General features: G+C 39.3%; 4 protein-coding genes across 4 annotated transcripts; 1 reads left to right on the plus strand and 3 right to left on the minus strand.

The window, feature by feature from the left end:
- Nucleotides 1-2,627: 2,627 nt before the first annotated feature.
- Nucleotides 2,628-3,695, minus strand: LOC108106863 (adult cuticle protein 1). The gene is made up of 2 exons (XM_017214107.2): nucleotides 3,592-3,695; nucleotides 2,628-3,431 (listed from the first exon to the last, which is right to left on the minus strand). The coding sequence occupies exons 1-2, from the start codon at nucleotides 3,595-3,597 to the stop codon at nucleotides 3,030-3,032; spliced, it is 408 nt and encodes a 135-aa protein (XP_017069596.1). The 5' UTR covers nucleotides 3,598-3,695; the 3' UTR covers nucleotides 2,628-3,029.
- Nucleotides 3,696-7,021: 3,326 nt separating this feature from the next.
- On the minus strand, nucleotides 7,022-8,115 carry LOC108106870 (adult cuticle protein 1). The gene is made up of 2 exons (XM_017214113.2): nucleotides 8,110-8,115; nucleotides 7,022-7,997 (listed from the first exon to the last, which is right to left on the minus strand). The coding sequence occupies exons 1-2, from the start codon at nucleotides 8,113-8,115 to the stop codon at nucleotides 7,563-7,565; spliced, it is 441 nt and encodes a 146-aa protein (XP_017069602.2). The 3' UTR covers nucleotides 7,022-7,562.
- A 3,301-nt stretch (nucleotides 8,116-11,416) lies between these two features.
- LOC108106915 (ATP synthase subunit g, mitochondrial) lies at nucleotides 11,417-11,991 on the plus strand. Its single transcript, XM_017214166.2, has 2 exons — nucleotides 11,417-11,539; nucleotides 11,599-11,991. Exons 1-2 carry the CDS (start codon nucleotides 11,500-11,502, stop codon nucleotides 11,865-11,867), a joined length of 309 nt encoding a protein of 102 aa, XP_017069655.1. The 5' UTR covers nucleotides 11,417-11,499; the 3' UTR covers nucleotides 11,868-11,991.
- A 5,040-nt stretch (nucleotides 11,992-17,031) lies between these two features.
- On the minus strand, nucleotides 17,032-18,090 carry LOC108106871 (adult cuticle protein 1). Its single transcript, XM_017214114.2, has 2 exons — nucleotides 18,027-18,090; nucleotides 17,032-17,706 (listed from the first exon to the last, which is right to left on the minus strand). The coding sequence occupies exons 1-2, from the start codon at nucleotides 18,030-18,032 to the stop codon at nucleotides 17,299-17,301; spliced, it is 414 nt and encodes a 137-aa protein (XP_017069603.1). The 5' UTR covers nucleotides 18,033-18,090; the 3' UTR covers nucleotides 17,032-17,298.
- Nucleotides 18,091-20,183: the final 2,093 nt, after the last annotated feature.

Here is a 20,183-nt window from a genome sequence, read left to right on the forward strand (position 1 = left end):
CGAACGACTGAAAACTGAAGAGCAAAAGCACAGCCAGATAGTCGCCGAATGACAGGCGAATGCGAATGTTGCTGCTGTTGCTGGTGCTGCTGTTGTGACTGCTGGTGTTGGTGTTGTTACTGCAGATGTTGCTGCTGTCTCTTATCGCAGTTGCTGCTGTGTGCTACTTTTACTCTTCGCTAGAAATGCCAAAGAGTGACAGAAAGAAAGAGCGCCAGTTAGACATGAGTTCATTTTTGAAATGCTCTACAGGTAAAGTGAGTAGTAAGAATTGGGAACTTAGGGACTTGGAAATCTCTTCAATCTGTAAAAGATAATAATAAGAGTCATTTGAACTTTTCATATTTTATGCTAGTTTGGCATAAAAGTAAAAATAAAGAACTACGAAAAGTCTCTACAAATTCGTTTGGAATTGCCAGAGCTAGCGACTGGGCATCCTTGATTAGGAAACCTTCATTACTATTTAATTTTTCAATATTATTTGCTATATAGAAAGGTCATGTAGATATTCAATAACTTAATAGGTCAAATTGATTTTTTATTAAGCAACTTTAGCTACTTAATTGCTTTCGATAAGTACATTAAATTAAGTACCAACTAAGCTCTAAAGTAGTTATTATTTAGCCCCATGTCGTATCAATTTTCTAAATTACATATATGGGAGAACCCAAGTGCACGTCAAATTCGTATTGACCCCGCGACTTCTGTGCGATTTTCTCTTTGCCGGTCAATTACCGGCTATTGCCAAAACGAAGCCCAGTAGGAAATTTCTTGCCATTTTCGAGTCGGACTCCAAGTAAGGGGAGACTGTCGACACGATTGACGCTTGACTCTTGGCCGCCGGCGTACAATAAATCATTGCAGTCACTACAATGCAGTCGATTTAATCGCAAGACGTTGCAGAGGAAGAAAATATTTCGCTAAATAGTAAATATTTTTAAAATGTGGCTAATAAACTTACAATAAGGTTGAAATTTATCCCTTAGTACTTATAATTTGTTTGCCAAATACTTATATTAACCAACTAACTAACAACTTCTCTCAGTGCACATCCAATTTGAGGTGTGGTGAGAAAAAGTTGAAGCAAGTTCGAGGGGGACTGTTGTTATTGATACACTGACGCATTTCATTCAACGGCAACGGCCAAATGCGGCAACAAAAGCCCAACAAGAAACATGAAAAACAAGCGCGAGACTTTGTAAACCGCAGCTGGAACTTGAAGTGGGAAAATATAAAAAACAGTGGGGCGGAGGAGGCGATTGAAATCACGCAACAGTTGGAAAATCGAAAGATATATGAGGAGGGGAAAACAAGTGCGACTTTGATTCGATTTGATTTGTGGCTGCATTTTGCATTCGAACGCAGTTGGGGACTTTGCGCATGCGCATGAACTTGACATTTCAGCTTTCGATTCAATTGCTTCGCTCTAATCACACTTTTTTTATAGTACGTATGTAGGAAGGGGGGCTCTATTTGTGGCAATGAATCAATCAAATGAATTGAGAGGCGTAACAATGCGGCGATAATAGTTTAAGAGCCAACGGACTGTGTATACTAATTGAGTTTGGTGGCGGGGAATGTCTATCTTGGAGGCATCAACTGCATAATTTGAACTTGTTTTATGGCAATTCAATTATGTTGTCAAATCATCTATGAATAGTAGAAATAAGTTCAATTGGCTGAAGCCCAATAAATCTATTTTAATTAGTGGTCATGCGAAATTAGCAAGTAAATACTACTACTTTTAAATACAACTATTTTATTTTTATAAAAAACGAAGAACAAATATTTATCAATACATCTAAAGTAAACAGAATATCATTATTGCAATTTACGCAATTGCTGTCTTTTTAAAGAAATATGTAGCTAGATGCAAAAACGAGTAGGCTGGAGCATAGTCCCGGCGACTTCCTTTCTGAATTTTGTGTCCCTTTTCTTCTCTTCTTCTCTTCTCTTCCTCTTAAATTTATGTGACGACAAATTCAGCTGCGCTATGATAGCGCCGCTATCTGCCTGCAATAGTATTGACATCCCATTCACTCTCTCACTTAGCACGTCAAGGGACCACATAAATCCTTAGATTACGTTGTCTCACTTACTCTTCACATCTCGTTAAAATTATCTGTTCCCACTCGTACCAGCATAACATGAGAATGAAACGAACTAGGAACCAACTAGAAACGAGACAACCAACTACGAATGAGAGGCCGTTAAAATCATCGTGTAACGATATAATATTAAAAATAAAAATTTTATAATATTATAAACAAAATATTAATATTATATAGCCAAAATTACAATTAAAATCTTAATTTTTATTTAAATTTATATTAAACGTTAATGTGGTTTACATTAAAGAACTCATAAAACACGAATTATTAAGCCATATTTTATATTATTTTATTTAGCTTAACTGCAATTAGTTTAATAATTATTAATTTATTTAAAAATACAGCTAAACATCAAATATTATTATCGGCTTATGGTTTAAACTTTTACTCGTGATTTTAAATTGTTAAATTTGTTTGAAAATATTTAATATTTTTAATAAAACTTTAAAATAAATATTATAAATTCCCAAAAATAAGAATATTTTCCCACATTTCCCACAAAATAGTAAGCATTAATTTTAGTTACATTTTCTTTATTGACAGAATGTTCAAGCATTTCCTCCCGGAATGCACTTGGCATTCCCATTGAAGGAAAGCTAGGAGCGGCTTTTCACAGGAATGCTTGGAAAATGTAGGCTAGATAAATAGGTAATCGAGAGATGGGAGGCAACCACTGACGTGGCCGTGTGCTTAGGTCGAAAGGGAATTTTGATGGCTGAGTTTTATGGACAGGTGTGAAGGGATCCTGTTCAGGTGCTAGGTGCGAGTACCCTGTCTATATATGTTTGTCTTTATATATACAATGTATTTACAAAACAGTGTTGCTTCATGGGTAACTTTCCCACAAATTTTCAGTTTCCATGGTAGAGGCAGTGGTCCGATCAGCAGAGGGATTCTATAGCTTCTATAGTATCCTTCTTACAGAGTTCCGGGAGCTGGGGCAGCGTTGATGGAGGCCACCGACTGGATGTGTCCGGCCAGGGGAGCGGTGTGGACGGCTCCGCGGGTCTGGGCAGTGTAGACACCCTCATGGGCCACTGGGGCCACGACGACGGCAGGAGCATGGGCAGCAACCACGGCGGGAGCGGCGGCATGAACGGCCACGGCAGCTGGGGCAGGGATCGCTGCCGGGGGCCAGGAAGCCACATTCACGGCGGCGGGCCAGTGGGCGGCGGGAACGGCCCAGGGAGAGGCCACCACAGCGGGTCCGGAAACGGCGGTGTAGGAGAGTCCATGGCCAGCCACCTGGGACAGCAGGGGGATCACAGACGACTGCACGCCCATGGCGAGGGCCAAGGTGAAGACAACGGCGACGGCGAACTGAAGAAATATTGGGAGTTCGAATTAGTTTTTAGTTTACTTCAGATCGGTTAACGATCTTTTTCAGTTTAATCCATTAAAAGAGTTAACATCTGTCATGGTATTTCTGCCAGATCCCTAAACTCTTTTATGATAAGGATAAACCCTGTTTTTAACTCACTTTCATGGTGCTGGTTGTGGGTTTTGGGTTGCGCTCGGATTGAACTCTTGTTCTGAACTGATTTGTCAACGGTTCGGCTGGCCAGTTTTATACCCCACTGCTGACCACATCAGCTATGGAAAACTGCTACGTCGGAGGGTTCATGAAAGTGAGAGTTCACACACCATGACACGGTGGACACTGCTGACACTGCCCGGCATGCATATGATCAGCGAGCTAATGACATGCCTCGGATCTGAGCGGATCGGATCGGTTCGGATCGATTCAGATCGATCTATTGGCTGTGAGATCAAACGGCTTTGTTCAACGCCTTCAAAGCGCTTTTGTGGAAGAACTAGTTCTACACCTACTTTGTTGTTAAATAATTATTATTTAATATGGCAGAAACTTATTTATATATATTACAAGTTGTTAAATATAATGTAAAAGAGATACAAATATAACAGAAAAATATCTTAAGTAAGCTAGGAAAACCTTGGAAAGTGCTTTGCCATCTTATTATTAAGGAACCTGTGGGCCCTTATGATGATTCTGAAATATTAATGAACACAAATTTATTATTTTTTATATATTTAAGTAAAATCCAACTTAAAATAAACAAAGCAACATTAAAACTTATATAAAAAATCAAGTCAAATTCAATGAAAACATCCCAAAAATGAATTTTATCATAATAATAGCTACGATTAAGGTTTATAATAAGTTTTACCACAAAAATATAACTTTTTCCTTCACATTAAAAGATAAATCCCTTTTAAATCACATACCACTAATGCGAACCTATCAACATTATATCAACTAATTATAACATGAACTAACTCATAATAGAACCACCACCTTAACCACATCACTCACAGCTTGCACCGCCCCAGAAATGCATTATCGGTGAGTGTGGTTTTCCATCTCCGTGGCCATGTGGCTCTAACTGTCTCAGTTTGTGAGTGAGTGGCCCAACCCACTTTTAAAGCTGCAGTTCCGGTAAGTTGATTTTCACTCCATCACACCGCCACTTTAATTACTTAATTGTTGTTTGTGCCCGATTAGCATTTCAGTATGATTTATAACACGATTCCAATTATGGTCCGATCCGTATCCTGTATAAGGCCGGCTAATAACTGATTTATGTGTCTTAAGGGTTAATCATATGCCAGGAAACACCCACTTAAGCGATTAATTTTGTATTATATTTATGGGTGAAATTATAAATAAATAAATTAAGAGCATATATTAGCTTTAAAATATGATCTGTAATCATGTTAAGGGAAGGGATTTAAGGGAATATCAAGAAGGATAAGTTTTGCCTGCAGATTATGGAATTATAAGCTTATTTATGAACTTTCCAGTTTAAGGAATTTACATAAAAATCTTTGAAAAAGATGAAGGAAAGTGTTTCTTTCTTTTATATTAGTAAATATTTCTTATTACTTTTCACAGGACAAACATTATTGCCCCTCCTTTTACATAACCAAATCATTAATTTAAATTCCTGAAATGCAAATCTTTTAATACAAAAGCATACAAACTTTATCTCTGTTGCCAGGCCATTTCCCTAATTATTTCCACCTCCGATTACCTAATGGAATCGAACATTGCACAACATTCACCTGGCCAAAATGGATCCGGCGTGTGGGTGTCTAACGCCTGGAACAGCCCACATAAATATATGGCAAACCCATTAGGTGCAGCAATTAAATCCGACTTTAGTGCAAATGCAGCCCAGCAAAGACAATTCAATTATGCCGAAAACAAAAAAACAAAAGGGGCATAAGGTAAAAACTTGTTTCCATGCCAATGTGGGTGAGATCAATCGAAATCTTGGCTAAAAACTCTTGGCAGACACCGAAAAATACCCAAAAAAAAAAAAAGAGTTCAAGTTGAATTCTTGCAATGCGATGATAATCTGTAATTAGCGGCTACTATAATTTGCTAGCTGTGGCAATTATTTAGTTGTACCAGAAGCCCAGGTGCTGACTAAAATCGAAACTTGGTCTCTGTGCGATCTGTAATTAGCGCTAAGCGTTTGCATAATTAAGCATACGCCCTGTATGCCCAATACGTGCATATGGAATATATATATATATATGGCTGGGTCCGCTCCAATTAACTCGATCTAATGACCATTGGCCCCCAACTTGACTACCGTTGGCCTGTACTAACGCCAAGCAAATTAGGACTGTCACTATAATAATACACAGCCAAAGACAAAGACACATTCGATCAAGATCAAGACATTCTTAGCAGATATGGAATCAATTGAACAATTTGTCGGCTTTTCAAGGTCGAGCAGGTGCAACTAAAAAGACACAAGGCTATAATTAACTAATAAATGGGACTTATGATTTAGTTCAATTTAATGAGAGCTTAAAAGTGATGCAATGCTGTGTTTTTGGTTAAGGCCAAGGTTTGTTTGGTGATCTTAAAACTAGAATGATTCTGATTCTGATTAGTAGATGGAAGTAAACTCTACAATGTATGTATTACTAATCTGATCTGTATATAACTCTTTAAGACAAACTGACTTAAAAACATGTTTACAAACATTGCGAAATATTCGTTTCCTTAGGTTTTTTAATGACCAAGTTTAACTTCAAGCCCAAAAATTATTTAAAAATGTTTATGAATTGCAAAGGAAGAAATATATTAATAATTTTTAAAAATATCCATAAAATTATACAAATATTTGTTTAATAATTATAATAATAATAAATATTTTTAAGTCCAAAAAACTATACCAAAATGGTCTTGAAAAGATGGGGACTTCTTTATTTCCAATTATTAGCTTGTCAAAGAAGTCTTGCGGTGGCGTAGTTCTTGTTTTGTTCGACGCATCAGGTGACATACTATACCTTTTTGGAAAGCTCATTTCATGCGCTAACACGTGTTTGATTGATTGTCTTTTCTTTTAAGTCATTCGTAAGGTTATAGCGTCGCAATCATGGAGCAAAATAAAGAAAAATATGGCATATTTTACAGGACTACGATAAAGGCAAAAATCCTCAAGCCAATAAAATTTGGCAGATTGTGAACCCGATACAGTTTCCATATCCACCGCACAACGATGGTATCAACGTTTTGTTCTGGTGTCGAAGATGCGCCACGCCCGAGTTTTTGCCAATAGGGAAGGAGCGATATTATGATTAGTTGGAATCATTGGGAACGCGTCATCGAACAAAACGGCGCATATTTGACTTGAATCGCATTATTGTAACCAATTTTATACCGCAATACTTTTTTGACAACCTAATATTATTATTAAATATCATTAATATTAATGTTTAATCATTTTTCAACCTACAAGTAAAGGCTAAAATATATACAGATTCTTTACTTTTTCTCTTGATTGCATATATTTTATATATTTTTTATATTTTTTAATCAGTTTTTCCCACTTTTCCTCTCCCATTCTCCCCCCAAAAAACACCACACTTAATTCGTATAAAAAACGCTGTTTGAGTTTATTTATAACGCTTTCATCAATCTTTACATTGTTGCAGATTACTAGAGTACAATGGGATATTTACAGGTTGATAGGTCATAGCCTAGGAGGATATGCCAGACAGAGTGATATAGATTATAGAAGGATAATAGAGATAGTTTAGAGAGAGAGAAAAGAGATAGCAGATGGGAAGGCTTTAAAGAAGAAGAGTTCTCAAAAAATAAAATTAACATGCTGTCGTTTGTTGGTTTGTTGTAGTTGTTGTAATTGCTGTTGGACTTATATATTGCTGAGTGCGTTGGGAAATGTCCAGAGGATATGGACATGGACCCAAGGATCAGGATCGTGTTCGTATCGGGGGGACTAAGAGCGGTGTGCTTAACAAATAGGTGTACAGAGAGAGATGGGTATTTATCCGGTTGGAGTAGTAGTCGTCGTGGGTAGTCGCTGAAGCAGTTGGAGATCAGTTGATACTGCCATCCATCCGCTCCGTTTGGCATCGTCTTGATAATGGTTTATCTCAGGCACTCCCGACTTACAGAGTTCCCGGGGCAGGGGCCACGTTCACGGAGGTGGCAGAGTTGATGTGTCCGGCAAGGGGAGCGGTGTGGATGGCACCACGGGTCTTGGCCACATAGACGCCCTCATGGCCATGGCCGGCGGCCAGACCAGGTCCCTGGGCGAGGTTGATTCCGGGAACGGCAGCACCGTGCCATCCGGCACCGGTCAGACCCCAGGGAGCAGCGCTGGCATGGACGGCAACGGCGGCGGGGGAGCCCCAGGCACCGTTCCAGCCGTTGTTCCAGGCACCGTTCCAGGCACCATTCCAGGCACCGTTCCAGGCTCCATTCCACAGACCAGGGGCACCATGGGCCACGGGGCTCACATAGGACACACCGGGAGCAATCTGGGCCCACGAGGCATGAGCTCCAGCCAGGGCGCACACGAACATGACTACGGCAACGGCGAACTGGAAATTGATATTAAAGAGTGGGGGTTAGGGATTACTTACAAAATTCTAGAGATTTGAAAATTCTAAAAAACAGTTTTCAGAAATGTTCCTGGGGAGGTCCTTTGCTCACCTTCATGTTTGTTGTTTGGGGTGGGTGTTTGAATTTGGGTTGTTGAAGGAGAAGTGGTTGTGTTGAATACTCAGCGAACGAGTTGATTCTGATTTCGACTACCAAATTGTGGCAACTTTTATACGAAAAACCCGGCGCGGACTTTGCTTCGCTTTTCCAATTCAAAAACCAAAACCGAAACCGAAACCTGCCCCCCAAGCCAAGAAAATATATATCAAAAAGCGCACAGAGAGGCGAATGGCGCGAGAGACTCTGCTCTAGAGCAGACGCCGACGCCCAAGACTCGGGCAGAATTGGAGTACCCATACCCACCATAACCATACCCATAGATCCGCTCCGGGTTTTGGCCTTTCACTGCCCAGCTGCTCGAAGATCTTTGCCTTGGGTGTCGCTTCCCGGTCTGTGCTCCTCCTGGCCCCTCTTGCCACTCGTCTGACCACCACCCTCTAAAGCCACGCCCCTCTCTCCACGAAAAGAGGGCGGGCGGGGCGTCAATGATTGCGCAAATTGCCACAGTCTAACTTCTATAGGTAAAAACTAATATAAAGACGTAACGTAAGCCAATCAGGAGTTAGTACTAAATCGTAATCGTATGATCTGTTAGATAGTTTATGGAAGTTGTAGGGAAGGGAAAGGTAGTGAGTCAGTTTTCCATTAATGTTTTTATTTTTTAGTAATAAGAGTTTTAAACTTAACTTAAACTATAAGCAGAGAATGAACCTTCTTGAGTCTTTGGAAAACGATTTCTAAGTCCATTTTCAACCTCAACCTCTCTGAAATTTAACAAACATAGATTTCAGCTACATAAAATCCCTGCTTAGGAGTCTCCACTGTACAAACAAGAATTTAGAGCCGAGGGTGAAACACAAACACACATAAGGATAGATATTGAGCCGACACAATCGGTTGGCTCAATCAGCGGCTCGAAAATTGCCACAAACACCAAATTATATTGATAAAGCCACAAACACATTTAAAGAGCCATAAGCACGGGGCCCAGAGAGCAATCAATTTGCAATGGCACAGACCACAGTCTTAGCCAGCATTAGCTTTCAGAATTCTTTGTTGCAATTACATATATATGTATATCTGTGTGAGTGTGCATTTGGCTTGCAGCTTGGGGCATGGAATTTCTGTAAAGTAAAGTTAAGTAAAGTAAACTAAAATAAAGTCGCGTGCCTACACTGAAATGCCAATTACTTGGCCCCAAGGCGGACTTAGAACTTAGCCTCTGCAATGACTAAATCAATGCAATAAAATTTAATTGCCTTTGAAATGCCAAGAAGTTAGTGAACCGTTAAAATCCTTATTTAATAGATGGTTGTTTTTGTTGTTTTTTTTAAACACAATTTGTGATGGTTAATGAGGAGAACCTATAAGGAAGTGACAATCTGATATTGTACGAGTATATTGGCAGTATGAAATATAAAATATGTTTGTTAAATCAGTTTGTAATTTTAAAGTTTAAAAGACTATTAAAACTTAAAGTATTATTATATTTTTTAAATATTTGCAACAATTCTTGTTTAAATATCCATCTGGAAAACTTATTAAATAAGCAACAATTTTGCAAGTCAATAATTTTAATTAACATTCCAAAATCTTTTCAAAAATTCAAACTCTGCTATTCCAGAATTCTGGAATTTTTCGCAGTGTTTTAAATAAACAATTAGCCACTGCAGTTTTGGCTTGTTTTCGCTGCCCGCTGCTCTACCAAAAATAGGAAGGCAATGGCCGTATTGTGGCGGGGCAACGCCCAAGAATAAATATAATCAAAGGCTGTCAGCATTGGCAAACAATAAAAATGCAAAATAGCAAAGCGAATTGTTGGACTACATTTCCATGTTTGGGGCATTTTGGCTTAAAGGCGCCCCTCAGCCCAATAGCATTCTCAGCAGTCTCAACTTGAAATTGTCATGGACAAGCAGATCAAAAATGTTGGCCACGTTTTTAGACGTGGGTCAGAGTGTCATAAGCTGGCCAAATGTGAGACCAAAGACCATTTAGAGGACAGCTGCAGCGAAAAATATGCAGCGATCCATTAATCACAGCCAATATGATTATGCATAGGGCCCGAAACGGGTCTTAGTGGAATGTCAAACGTGTCTAACTGGCGCAATTAGACCAACTTAGCGAGAAAACAAGAGCAATTTGAAGAACGGGACGGACTGGGCCCTTCACCTCGGTTCTATTAGAGCTTCATTAACAAAACCAGCTAGCCTAAAATATATGCATTATGGCAATCAATTCCATTTAACCGATGACGAAATACTCGCCGTTTTATTGCAAATTTTGAGATTTTTCCAACGATGACCAGCAGACAATGCAGGCCAATATTTTAGGGCGTGTTTAACTTTTTTTTTTTGCCAATTCTATTTTTTGCCATTGTTTCGCTGGGGCGGGGCGCTCCAGTAATAACCATCTTGTCGGTTTGGTAATGATCGGTCAGTTTATCGCCCGCAAATCGCATAATTGGCGCAGGTTTTTTATTTCAGCCAACCCGCAATTATGCAAATTTTGTTAGCGCATTTACAAGGCAATACATCAGGCATGTAAACGAAAAGTGATTTTTAATATAAAAAGTTTAAGATTCTTTTAATTATTCTTTCTTAAAAATTTGATTAAAGCTTTAAGACAGGGGTGCTGCTCAAATTCCTCTTAACGCAAAGCATCTCTTAATAGAAAATAAGTCGAAAACAAACGAATTTCGATTAAAATATGACTCGAAAAAGACTCTTTAGGAAGAGTCGCGGCTAGGGTTCCTTTTCTCCCGAACAGGAGAGTCGAAGATGACTCAAATTCGATCAGAAATTTCATAAAATGCTTGCTGGGTTAACACAAATACAAGAAAGCGTGCACAGTTAGCGACGGGATGTGGCGGAAAGAGGAATACGAAAAAATTTTTGTGGAATAGCACGCAGTTCGAGGATGATCCAAAAAGAAACAAGAACAAATTGTATTGCAGTTGGCGACGGAATGAAACGGAAAGAGGAAAACGAAAAATTGTAAGTGGAATGGCCCCGTGAGCTCTCAAAAGCTTATGGGACAAGCAAAACCATATGAGCACTCAGAGCATAGGCGTTGAGTACCCGTGCCTTAAGAATTTCGTTAAATAATACCAAGTTTACAAAGAATTTACATTCCATCTGTTCCCAATAGTAATTAATCCTTGTTTCATTTATAGAACATAACAATTTCCGAAACCTAAAATGGCCAGTGTATATCATCTATAATCTATTTAAAATCGATAGGCGACAAGAAGCCGATTACTAAACAATCAAATATTTTTGACAGCACTCAACTTTGATAACTTTGTACGAGAACATCACAACGTAAAACTGTAAAATCTTCAGAAATTTCTATTTCTTGTTTTATTTTTCTACCAACAAAATGAGTCAATTAGTTGGAAAGGCCAAGGCTCTAGTCGATAGTAAGTTCATTACTCCTAATTTGGCTAAAATATATTAACTATTTCCTATAATGATCCAGAAATGATTGTGGCAGCACGTCCGCAGCTGGAGGAATTCTGGAAGTATGCCAAAGTAGAGCTAACACCGCCGATGCCAGCTGATTTCAAGAATCTAAAGAAGACCGCCGAGCAAGCCAAGGATATGAAGGGCCAGCTTAAGAAGTCTGGACTTACCCAGGTCACCATCAGTGAGGCCTGGCTAAATGTTCTGGTTACTGTGGAGGTGATTACCTGGTTCTACATGGGCGAGGTCATCGGTCGCCGTCACTTCGTCGGCTACAAGGTCTAAGCTAAACTGATCTAATATTTTCCTTATTGTTTTTCGTTGCATATATGTATGTAAATACCACTTTGCATATGTATCCGTTCAGTGGCCAGGTGCACTGAATAAAGGTGCACTATCAGCATTACAATCATGGGTGTAGCTGTCTTTATTGTCTTTTCTTCATAAACTTCAAGTTAAGTAACTCAAACAAGGCTTTGTAGAATTCAAATTGGCTTAATAATGTTTTTAGTTATGTTTGGCAGAAAGAATTTTCTAATGAAAAAGATATTGGTAAGGATGCAGGCTTAAGTTAGTGTGTAATAAGAAGGCAAAGTTCCCTCTTCTTAAAGATCTTTCCATCCAAATGCGAAAAAAGCTTAGTAATGTCTTTTAGTTTCTTGTAAATATCTGCATACATAAATTCTCTGTGACCAGGTGCACCGCTTGGTAACTCCCACTCCGTCACTCAGAGCTGCCCCGCCTTGAATTCCGGATAACCATTGGCCCGGCATAAGCAACGCGCTCAGTTGAGATCTCCGATCCGCCGCTAAGCTGGCATTGATCTTGGGCATTCTGAAATTCTGATTCTCCGCCGCAAGGCGAGTGCTGCGCAGGCGTCCGAGTGGCAAAGCGTTATGTTTCTAAGTCACTGAGACAGCGGACACGGGCTGCACTCCGGTCAAGTGGCATAAATCAGATTGACGCCGTGGCAGTTGCACAACCCAAAACCCAAACAATGCCAACGGACGTGTGCACCACCAAAGTCGAAAGTACAGACAAACAAGCTGAAGGCAGAATTTTAAAATGCAGAAATATTTTTGAAAATTATAAAAGTAAAAGTAAAGAGTGGAAAGGTATTAAAAATAGTTTTTAAAAATTGATTATAAATATAAAATAAAACTATGATTATTGAAAGTATTTTTAAGCAAAAGATTTTTTAACTAAACAATCTTTTAGTTACAGCAGGCCAAGTCCTAATAAATCTCTTAAGACTCTTGCCTAGTTTTGTTTGGTGGCCAATTTTTGAGCCATTAGAAGTTTGACAGACAAATTTTTTGCCTGACTGTAAATATCGAATTTACCTCTTGTCCCAATTTTAATGGCATTTTAATAACAAAGCCAGCCTGCTAGCAACAGCCTTTGTTGCAATCTCACCGCCCGATTGCATCATGCCAAAGCCGCAGACTATGGCTATATGGTGGGTCCTTATCACAGCTCTCCGACTGACAACGCCCACTTTTGGCCCGATGAATTCGATTTCGAATTCGAATTCCGTATTAAAATCGCATAAACAGAATGAAATTAATTGTGTTGTGGCAAAGGGGGGGAATTAAGACGGCGCTTAGAGGGGCAAATCAATGTTAGCCACGCTTGAATTCAATTTGGCGGCTGCCGATTGTTGCAACTTGTAAACTGGCAACAAGGTGGAGACCCAAATGGGGTGGGCTTTTTTTCTTGCCGGTTTCCAGCATTTGGTAACCAGACATTTCCACCCACACCGCCAACACCTCTGGCCCGCTGCTCATTATTTAATTTGGTTTTCATACACTACGTGTGAAATAAACACCAGCGGTTCACCTGGCACACCTGTAAGGCAGATTTAGGTTTAGAAAATTGCTAAGGAAATCTAATGGTTGTGGGATAAGAAGGATGAAAAACCACAAAATGTATTTTGGTTTTAAAAATTATTTGACTATTTTATAAGTGAAATAAGATCTCTGAGATTTGGCTTAATTTTTGAAGGAAAATATGAAATAATATTATTTAAAGTGGTTGGATTTATGTATGTTCTTATTTGATATTAAATGAATAAATTAAGAAAATGATTTAAGTAAGACCATCTACTGGTCGACTATCCCATAGTTTTTTAACTTTTAATTGTTGTTCGAAGTAAATTAATTTAACTAGCTCTGCATGGGCAATCACACTTGGACTCTGGCAAGGAATTTTCGAGTGGGCGGCCTCGAAAAGGCTGTTCACATTTTTTTGTATTTTTAGGAATCGAACTGAGAGCCTTCACCTGATGCAATTGCAATCGCAACGTAATCGATTGGTTAGGTATTCCTAACCTCCCTCCAACCCAATAACCGTTAGCTTGCGATCAAGATCTGCGGGTAATTAATCCAATTACAATTAGTATGCTAAGCGGACGCTTAATGGTCATTACGAGAGGGCAATAATTAACCACTTTTGTGGCCGCTGTTGTCACTACACAACTGTCACAACTAACAAAGAGCTTAGCCATACGATTGTTGCTAATTCAACGAGTGAGTTCTATCTATGGGCTGGTTAGTGTGTTTATGACGTTAGCAAGTGGCTGGCGGAATGTCTGGATATTGTATGGGGCCCCCATCCAGCTTGTGTTGCTGCCACAAAAATCAAAAAAAAAAATAAAAATAAAAGGAAAATCTGAACGAGTGTGTGCAACAAGTTTGTTTGCAGCTCATGCAACCCATGCCAAGATACTTGTCGCTCACTCGGCGGCGGCAGCGAATATTTTTTTGGCTACAGGTTGCTGCCGCCAGCCGTACTATATTTAGGCCACCAACCAGTTGTGGGTGCGGATAAGAAAGCCGTGTTTGCTATTACGAAATCCAGTTGGTAATGGTTTGCATTTTTGGTTTTCCGACTGTGAAAATCGATTGCAAATATGTCCACAAAAAAGAAAAACGCCCTGTTCTGATCGGTTCTGGCGGATGAATCACCTTCGTCAGCAAAACTGGCTCGATCCTTGCCCGGAACACTGACCTTATTCAATAACTCATCGCCCACGCGAAAGTCAACGGCTTAAATGATGTAATGGCTGTGTGCACTTAAAGAAATGTTTTAGTTTTATTTGCTTTGAAGTGATTTGTTAGTAAATGGTTATGGTATATGGAAACCATTAGGTTAATAGTTGGTTTTATGATTATTTATTATTGCAAATTAAACTATTTGATGTAGAGTAACAAACTATTAGAATTATAAGCAATTTAATCCATATTTATTATATGATTTCTTAATCAGTTTATGTTATTATTTTTCTTAAGAACTACAGCTAAACTTTCTTGTCATAAAATCTAATTTAATATTATTTATAGTGTCTTAAGAAATTAATACTAAATAATAAGAAGTTCTGAATATTAAGGAAGCTTATAAAAGTTCTTAGATATCTTTAAAAATCTTATTTTTACAAGGTAAGCTTAACCAACTTTCGTTCTTATTACAACACATACTTTTTTTTTTTTTATCCGCCTGCCAAATGACCAAAAAGCCAACTGCCTTCGCCTTGCCACCAAAAAAAAAGTTAAAAATGCGTAGACCAGAAATCAATGAAAAATCCATCGCAGTGGGCCAAGTTGAACTCGATTCTGCGTGGCAAACCAGAAACTGCGAAATGCGTTCGGCTCAAGTGCGTTGCAGTGCAGTGAACTCGTTTTGTAGCAGGAAGTTGAAGCAAAGTGCGTAAACTTGAACTTGCAGGTGGTGGCACTGCCCCAACATCATAGCAGGAGGAGAGGGAGTCACATTCGGTGGCTGCGTCATGCGTTTGTGAATTTGCGTGCACACGCAGCCACCGAGATCGAGTTTGTAAGCCCACACACTGGGCTAGCAAAGAAAACAAAAAGTGAATGGCTGGGGCTAGATTTATGGGCAATTGCCATGGGGCTTGGCTGCCGACACGACACTAAACAACGCCGGCAAAATGTTTAGCTGCTGTTTGTTGAGCTGCCACTTGGACACAGCCCACCCCCTTCCTCCTCCTCGCCCTCTTTTCTTGGCCTCACGTTCCGGCGTCAATTGACACTTCTATTGAAAGCCCAAGCATTTTTCTCGCTTATCATGCTTTCCGGTCAAATAGATTTTCAGTCAAAACGGTGAGGGATCAAGTTAGTAGAAATGTGGCGTTTTGTTTAGATACACTAATGCCTATATTATATTACTTTAATTATACTTATGTATGTTTATAATATATATTTTTTAAATTTCAAAATTTAATCGTATTCGCGTCGTATTTGGTCCGCTTGAGCATGTCTGCTCTTCGTGAACTCTTCTCGAACACTCTTCGTGCCTCGTGTCCTCGTTGCTCGTCGTTCGCTTTTTCTCGTCTTCGTCTTCGTCGTGCTCCTCGTTAACACCTCCTTCGCCAAATGGTCAATCGCCGTTACTTTTAATGAAATCTCTTCGTTCCTGGTGTTTCGCTAGTCTAGGAACTTTGTATGTTTCTATTCACCATTCCACAAAGATTACTAAAAATAACAACAAAAAAACAAGAAAAAGGCAACAAAAAATTTCAAAATGCCCAAAAATCATAAGCATTTTAGATTTTTTCAAAGACTTGTCATAATTTGATATCATGTTTTTGTTAAAATGTATACTTTTAGCACACCTAACTGGTCTCCAATTATTTCCGAAACTAAAAGTTAAATTGTGTAAATTAATGACTTTTACTAACACATTGACTATTAAAAATAGTTTAATTATTTGTCATAAAAATGGTAACATTACTTTAAGAGTTATAAAATGCATTGGTTTTTATATCATTTAACCTCAATGTGGCAACAGAAAATCCTACATTTTACATCCATCGGCATTGTTAACAATAGCCCAACGGCTTTTAAAGGCCCAAAGTGGGCGTTAAGGCGGATCTGATCTGAACTGCATTACTTTGCATGGGCATTACTTAACTCCATCGCAGCCATATCAAGTTTTTGCACATTTTTTCTCCGATTTTTTTCTATTAATAATTGCAAGTGCGAGTGTGCGGCGATCAAGGCAAACAGCCAGCCCCTGCTCCAGTTCGAGCTGTACTCTCGTTTTCAGTTCAAAGACCAGTTCGTTGGCAACAAAGTTGTCCAGCTGCCGAGCAACTGCGTCTCGTTTCTGGAGCGGCCTTTTGTCAACGCCCCTGCTATAGAGCAGCATTAAGGCCCCGGAATTGATTAATTACTCGGTAATCAGTAATCGGCCATCGATCGAGATTGTTTTAAGCCATTTAAACTGTTTAATATTTACTGGACTTGAAGCCGTGGGAGTTGGCCAAAAGGGTGGGGTCTCTAATTGGCCATCCAAAAGGTGAGCCGATCCCCTTGTTAATTGCGTAAGAATTTTTGCCAATTTTTCTTCAGAGATCAAGAGGTAGGCCGTTCTACCGTAAGAACTTAAATTTCTATATAATTTCCTTCTAAATAAATAAAATACATTTAAATTTTTTTAATAACATTTTTTTATTCAAAAAGAAACAAATTTCCAGATGACAACAGTGGGGTGGATAAATATAGACCAGAGAATAAAGCGGAAAGCGATAGACTGGATAGGATTGACTTAGATTGCTGAAGAAATGAGAACCCGATGGGCTCTCAATAGTGGAAAGACCATGCGGGAACTTAAAAAACCAAAAAGTTATGTGGAACAGATGGGTGTAGAGTGACGGTCAAGATCGAAGTAGATGTAATCCATGGGATATTTCAGGTCTTTACCAGGTGCCTGGTGCGGGTTCCAGGTTCACGGAAGCGGCGGACTGTACATGTCCGGGCAGAGGAGCCACATGGACGGCACCACGGGTCTTGGCAACATAGCTGGCCTCTGGAGCAGCGACAGCCACCACGGCGGGGGCATGGGCAGCAACGACGGCGGGTGCGGGAGCAGCAATCACAGCCGGAGCAGGGGCGGCAATCACAGCAGGACCAGACTGAATGAGCAGGGGTCCAGCTGGGGAAAGAGCCAGGGGAACGGCAGCGGGAACAGCAGAGGCCTGAATGGCCACCGAACCGGCAACGGCGGGAGCACCAAGCACCACACCTCCGTGGGCGGCGGTCAGGAGAGGCACCACCGAGCTGTTGACTCCCCAGGCCAAAGCGAACAGGACTACGACGACGGCGAACTGGAAATAAAGATCAAAGTTTGGTAATTAACTTTAGATAATAGACGATTAGAAATAACTTAAATTTTATATTTTTAATATTTATGTTCTTAGCTTGTTTTTGAACCTTTTACCCTCTGTTAAGAAAGTCTATGTTTTTCTATGTTTTCGTTCATCTTCATTTCTTTTTCCGTTTAAGGAACTTTTAAACTTTTTAGATCCTTCACATTTGATAAGTTTTCTGATTCAGCTTCAATTACTTATTACTTCCGTTTAAAATCTGATATTTGAATTTTTCATATTTACAAAACTCCTGGTTTTTAATATCCCTTCGATCTCACCTTCATGTTGCTTCTGTGATCTCAGTGACGATTGAAACGAAACTAACTGACATCTGCCGGTTGGCCCAGAGCTTTTATAGCTCCGATCCATAATTCCATTTAGCATATAAGGCCAGTTCTCAGATCGATCAGCCAGCCATGTGTATGTTTGCTGCACAAATGCGGAAACTGGCCCAGACCCCAGACCCCAGACCCCCTTGACCTTCCCGAATCGATATCTATAGTAGCCCATTGACGACAATTCAAGTGCCAAGTGCGCAACAATTAGCCACGCCGGTTGACATGACGAAAACAAGACTGGTCTCATTTGATTCGGCCAATCCATAACCATGACTTCAATCCACATGCTGGTGGTAACACTAAAGCTGTGCCTCGGGTGCCCCATAACAACAATGGATAGGCAAATTACAAGGCAGTGTTAGTGTTAGAACCACTGTGCCACCTTCGCACCACTGGCTGTCCATTGAAATTTCATCATCAGAATGTAATTAAATTCACTTCAATAAGCTTGCCCTGAAATTAATGTGCCGCCGCCAGTTCTAGGCATATTGAGCCATTTTGGTCGCCAACTCTCGATTTCTAGATTGCAAAATTCATTTGCATATCACTAATGCAGGTAACAACGCCAACATATGTCCAGTGAAGTGATAAAAAGTGGTCCAAAAGTAGGAAAATCTCAACCAGCCAGAAGCTATTTATAGGAAACAAGGAAACTAAATGGTAAAATTACTTTTTCTTCAAGACAATCCATATTTTTTAAAGCCTCAATGCAGGTAAAAAAAACTGTTTAAAATGTAAAAAATCAAAAAAGAGTCATACTTTTTCCATAGAGTATTACAAGAAGGGTATTTGGAATATATTATATTTCCATTAAACATAAAATAAATTGAACCACTTTCGGTTTCTAGTCTGAAAGCATTCACTTAGCATACAACTTTTATCTAATAAATTACAAAATCATTTGCATATCAATAAAACTTGCAAGAAATAAAATATAAGCTTGATAAAGTGTTATAAATATATTCTACTATAAAAGTAAACGGTAAAGACCTGTTTTTAAAAATAATTTTCAAATATATTTCTAATAGGATTCCCTTTCATTCAACAGTCATAGTAAGCTCTTGTCAAAACAAAATCTTCAGTCACTCTACACAACGAAGTTATCCTGTTTGACTCAAGCTCAATTTATATTTTCAAGGACCTCATTTGATGCGGAGAAGCAGGATCGCTTTTGATTCGCCTAAGGATTTAGTAGAGTTACAATGGCACGTCTCGTTTTCACCGAGAAAGATCACAATGCCTACGATGCCAAAAAGTACAAGGTTAGTTTTTTAATAATATCTTTAAATAATTTATATAAATCTAAACTTAAATATTAACTTTATTAAAGGTGGTGCACAAGAACCATTGGAGGCAGGTGAGCCTTTTGCTGCAGCCTACGAATAAGAAATGGTGGGAGGATCCCGATGTCATTGTTGCGTGAGTAGAGAACATTTGAACTATAAAACCACCAGCTCAATGGGCGGTGGATCTTGGGGAAGGGGGCGTGACAAGCACACGTGTGTCAGAAACCATTGCCATCAAGTGCTTTTCGTGCTTTTTATGACCACAGAGAGAGAAAAGTAGAGTCAATTTTGAAGATTTTTCCCTTTTATTTAGTTTGCCAAATATATTATTGTTTAATTTAAAAATAATTAATATTTTTAAAAATAATTTTAAGTAGCTAGATTTATTTCCAAATTTTTGGTAGTTTTCTCCCTGTGTAGCTTTATTACCTGATTGTTGGTTCAGTGACTCTGACACCGATTGGCGCCAATGCAGCCGCTGCCATTCAATTAAGATTCTTTGCCACAGCCGCGGCCATAATATTTTATTGCATTCATCAAATTGTCAGGCTTACACATAAAGTATGGCCCTGCCACACCCAGAGATATTTCCATGGCAATTAAATCGTAGCTGGGGAAATATTCGCACTCAATTGCATCACATCGTCTGATAAGATTCTATAGTATATAGTCGGCAAACCATCCTGCTGCCAAAACTTGTCCAAATATCTTTCGCGAGTTGAGTGGGTGGTGTTAATTTCCGGGCCACGTTCAGTCACGCGATGCTAACGAAGCCTTTGATAGATGGCTCAACTTCTCGAATGCAAATGAA

The sequence above is a fragment of the Drosophila eugracilis genome, unplaced genomic scaffold (genome assembly GCF_018153835.1).
Source record: "Drosophila eugracilis isolate 14026-0451.02 unplaced genomic scaffold, ASM1815383v1 contig_678, whole genome shotgun sequence".
NCBI classification, from domain to species: Eukaryota; Metazoa; Arthropoda; class Insecta; order Diptera; family Drosophilidae; genus Drosophila; species Drosophila eugracilis.

Coding starts and splice junctions, on each gene's coding strand:
- LOC108106915 (XM_017214166.2), top strand. CDS start 11,500: ATGAGTCAATTAGTTGGAAAGGCCAAGGCTCTAGTCGATA. Junction 11,540..11,598: donor GGCCAAGGCTCTAGTCGATA/GTAAGTTCATTA, acceptor ATAATGATCCAG/AAATGATTGTGGCAGCACGT.